General features: G+C 42.6%; 1 protein-coding gene across 1 annotated transcript; it reads left to right on the plus strand.

The window, feature by feature from the left end:
- Positions 1 to 1,141: 1,141 nt before the first annotated feature.
- LOC136071526 (uncharacterized) lies at positions 1,142 to 1,591 on the plus strand. The gene has a single exon (XM_065782950.1). It carries the CDS (start codon positions 1,142 to 1,144, stop codon positions 1,589 to 1,591), a length of 450 nt encoding a protein of 149 aa, XP_065639022.1.

The following is a 1,591-nucleotide window of genomic DNA, read 5'->3' on the forward strand; positions in this document are numbered from 1 at the left end:
GTTCGAATAAGCTTACTAATGACTTCAGCAATCTGGATAAGTTTTGGACATGCTTGGAGATAAGAAGAATGGACAAATATCTAAAAGGAAAAACTGCCACCACCACATTAAATGCATTGTATCTACTTTTCTAGCCGCATTAATGTGGAGAAAACTCCTGGACAGTGTCAATCTAGCTACCACCACTCACGAAAAGCTAAGGAAGAAATCTGATATGACACATACTCAAGTGAACACTTAGATAAAGAACAGGTGGACGATAAAGATGATGAGAGAGGATGCTATATAAAGAAAGAGCTTCTAGAGAAAAGGGGGGGAGACTTTATGGAGAGTTGTATGAATTTTTCATTGAATGATATTCCTCTTCGGACATCAAATTGAAAGACTGTAAAGTGTGTTTTTTATCAGTTCCTTCTTAATATCATAGTTAACTATTGCTTAGTCCATAATCAGCCTAGTTCTTTCGTCCATTCTCTATAAATTCATTATTCTGGGTTCGTTGGGCTCATAATCCAAACTTTTTGGGCTTGGGCCATAAAAAATATACCCTACAATTGGCGCCGTCTATGGGAAGAGCTTGAGCAAAAGTGGAAGCAACAATTGATAATGGCTGAGTCAGGGCAACAACCAGCAGAATCTAGGGCGTCCTAGCATATAGACCCTTTTCTTAATCTGGAGCAGAGACAAGATCGCGAAGGCAGTGTGCATACTACGCACCCTGAGCGAAGTCAACCACATGGAGGAAGTCACGTGTCTCATGCAGAGAAGAACAACATGCAACTAGAAATTGAGAGGCTAAAGAGGGAGTTGCGCCATGCGAAGAGAAAATGGATTTCTTCATATTCTGATGAGGATTGGGGTAACAAGCAAGATGTCACTTACGAGCAGAGATCTCAGACTCCAATCAGTGAATCCTTTTCCTATGAAGAGGAGCACCGTCACAAAAGGCAACCTCGAAAGCCCATCACGTGGAGGTGTAGGGAATGATGCCATGAGCAAGGCCTTGAATCAAGTCTCTAGATCACCCTTTACATGTAGGATTGAAGAAGTGAGACTTCCTCGGCATTTTAACTAGCCTACATTCACCATCTATAATGGTAGAACAGACCCTGTGGAGCATGTGAGCCACTTTAATCAACGGATGGCTGTCTACTCCAGAGATAAAGCTCTGATGTGTAAGGTTTTCCCCTCTAGTCTTGAACCAGTGGTAATGAGGTGGTTCGACAGCCTGAAGGCAGACTCCATCAATTCCTTCAAAGAGCTCACTCAAGCATTTTGTTCACATTTTGTCACATGCCAAAGAGTGGCCAGGCCCTTGTCTTCTCTGCTATCCTTGAGCATGCAGGAGGTTGAGACCCTGAAGGCGTATTCGGATAGGTACTGGGAGATGTTTAATGATATGGAGGGCAACTTTGATGCAATGGCCCTCGACATGTTCAAGCTCAGCCTCCCTACTGACCATGGTTTAAGGACGTTCTTGTCTGGTAAATCCGTTACTAACATGCGTCAACTCATGGACCGTATTGAAAAATATAAAAGATTAGAAGAATATCAACAGCAAGGGAAAGGAAAGGATAAGGTTATCTCCTAG

The sequence above is a fragment of the Quercus suber genome, unplaced genomic scaffold (genome assembly GCF_002906115.3).
Source record: "Quercus suber isolate HL8 unplaced genomic scaffold, Cork oak 2.0 scaffold_322, whole genome shotgun sequence".
NCBI classification, from domain to species: domain Eukaryota; kingdom Viridiplantae; phylum Streptophyta; class Magnoliopsida; order Fagales; family Fagaceae; genus Quercus; species Quercus suber.

Bases quoted from the DNA above. Each gene is read 5' to 3' on its own strand.
- LOC136071526 (XM_065782950.1), top strand. From the start codon at position 1,142: ATGGCTGTCTACTCCAGAGATAAAGCTCTGATGTGTAAGGTTTTCCCC.